Below are 2007 nucleotides of genomic sequence, written 5' to 3'. Positions count from 1 at the left end.
TTATACAATTACAAACGTTTCGTAGTCTGAGATTGGATAAACGGTCGGATAAGCTTATGAATTGAAGTACGTAGCCTTATGCTTTCAGGGTATGAACATGAGTTGGATGACTTGATACTTCAAGACCGATTGAATGACTTCCTCCAAGAGACTTTGAATTGGCGGTCTTGCACATGTTAATACAATTGAATACAGCTTGATCTAATAACAATTAGCCATGGTTTGTTAATATTGTTATCACCAAAATTAATAACTATAACACGAACACAACCTTAGTATAGTTTTAACTCCAAAATAACACAATTTTGCACCAAATATAAAACTACTCGGTATCATCGTTCTCTCATGGTTCCTCCGCTGTGGCCACTCGGCGGTTGCTCTCATCGGCGGAGCCACCGATCGCGTCGGTGACCCCTCGAGGAAGTCACTCGAGAGGCCCGACCTCGATCCTGCTGCAGTGGATAGGAATATGTATCTGCAATTTCAGCCACCATTCAGGGCATTATTGAACGTTACTCGTCTTCTTCTTCTTCTTTCACCATGTTGAACAATTACGACTGGTGGAAGGATGTAAAGCTGCTGGATTTCTTGAGGAATGTGGGAAGATTCGCCAGGGTGGGCACCATGATTTCTAAGGACAGCGTTCGCAAGAGGCTTGAATCGGACAAGGGCATGAGCTATACTGAGTTCACATACCAGCTGCTTCGGGGCTATGATTTTCTCCATCTTTTCCACCACCACGGGGTCAATGTTCAGATCGGAGGCAGCGACCAATGGGGCAACATCACTGCTGGCACCGATCTCATTCGAAGAATTCTTCAAGCAGAAGAAGGAGCCTATGGGATTACCTTCCCTCTTCTCCTCAAGAGTGACGGTACCAAGTTTGGCAAATCCGAGGACGGTGCCATTTGGCTCTCTCCCTCCCTCATGTCACCTTACCAGTTTTACCAGTACTTGTTCTCTGTTTCAGATGCTGATGTTGTCAGATTTCTCAAAATCCTTACTTTCCTCCGTATGTATAAGATCTCGCAGATTGAAAACTCAATGCAGGGACCGGGCTATGTCCCAAATACTGCTCAGCGTAGGCTTGCGGAGGAAGTTACCCTTTTTGTCCATGGCCAAGAGGGACTCGACGAGGCGCTAAAAGCTACCCAGGCATTGAGGCCGGGTGCCAAAACGGAACTGGATTGGAAGACAATCTCGGAGGATGTTCCATCATGTTCTTTGCGCCAAGACCAGGTCTTAAACCTGTCTCTTGTTGATCTCTCTGTCTGTACTGGTTTGCTGGAGAGTAAATCAGCAGCCCGCCGGCTGCTCCAGCAAGGGGGACTTTATTTGAACAACATCAGAGTTGATAGTGATGCCAAGAAAATTGAGCTTGATGACATTGTGGATGGAAAAGTTATCCTTTTATCTGCCGGGAAGAAGAATAAAATGATTGTGACGATAACCTGATAGATTACCTTTTGGAATTTTGACTATCTGAGTCTAATGATATTTGATGTCCATGTGGAAAAGTACCCCGGCAGAGTGGTTCACCCGAGTATAAGAAAACCCGGTTAGGGCGCCTCTTTTCTTCGGGACAACGGAGCAGGTCCTACCCCTACTATCTTTAGGAAGTGTGGTGATGTCTCGGTGGAAAAGTACCCCGGGAGAGTGGGTCACCCGGGTATAAGACGACCCGGTATAAATAAACCCCGGAGGGTGTAAAATACCCGATAAGGCCTCGAGAATCCCGGGAGGTTGGTGCGACCTGAGTTTTTCTATCTTTAGGGCTAGGAAGCAGCTTCGTCTACTTGGAGTGTAACACATGCAAATCAAAGACCAAATCATTGTTAACCACGTGCCAACAGGATGGGCTCTTGGGGGAAGTGACGGGTGTCTAAATCACACGTGGTAAACATCCCATCCTCCTGCAGGCTGTCAGTAAGCCCATACCCAATAGTCATTAAGGACCCGGGCGGACGACTATAAAAAGGGACCTAAGGAGAATCTCTGAAATGATCA

At 46.5% G+C, this 2007-nt stretch overlaps 1 protein-coding gene across 1 annotated transcript; it reads left to right on the top strand.

Annotated features, from left to right (window-relative positions):
* Positions 1 to 304: 304 nt before the first annotated feature.
* Positions 305 to 1455, top strand: LOC140877959 (tyrosine--tRNA ligase, chloroplastic/mitochondrial-like; the record flags this gene model as incomplete). The annotated part of the gene is given in 2 exon segments (XM_073281560.1): positions 305 to 469; positions 472 to 1455. Coding segments are annotated over 2 exon segments (1149 nt in total), but the record flags the coding sequence as incomplete, so codon positions are not given.
* Positions 1456 to 2007: the final 552 nt, after the last annotated feature.

This window comes from Henckelia pumila, chromosome 2 (assembly GCF_033568475.1).
Source record: "Henckelia pumila isolate YLH828 chromosome 2, ASM3356847v2, whole genome shotgun sequence".
In the NCBI taxonomy this organism is placed as follows: Eukaryota; Viridiplantae; Streptophyta; class Magnoliopsida; order Lamiales; family Gesneriaceae; genus Henckelia; species Henckelia pumila.
Note: the sequence above shows the minus strand (reverse complement) of the source record. Positions and strands in the feature narration are given on the sequence as shown.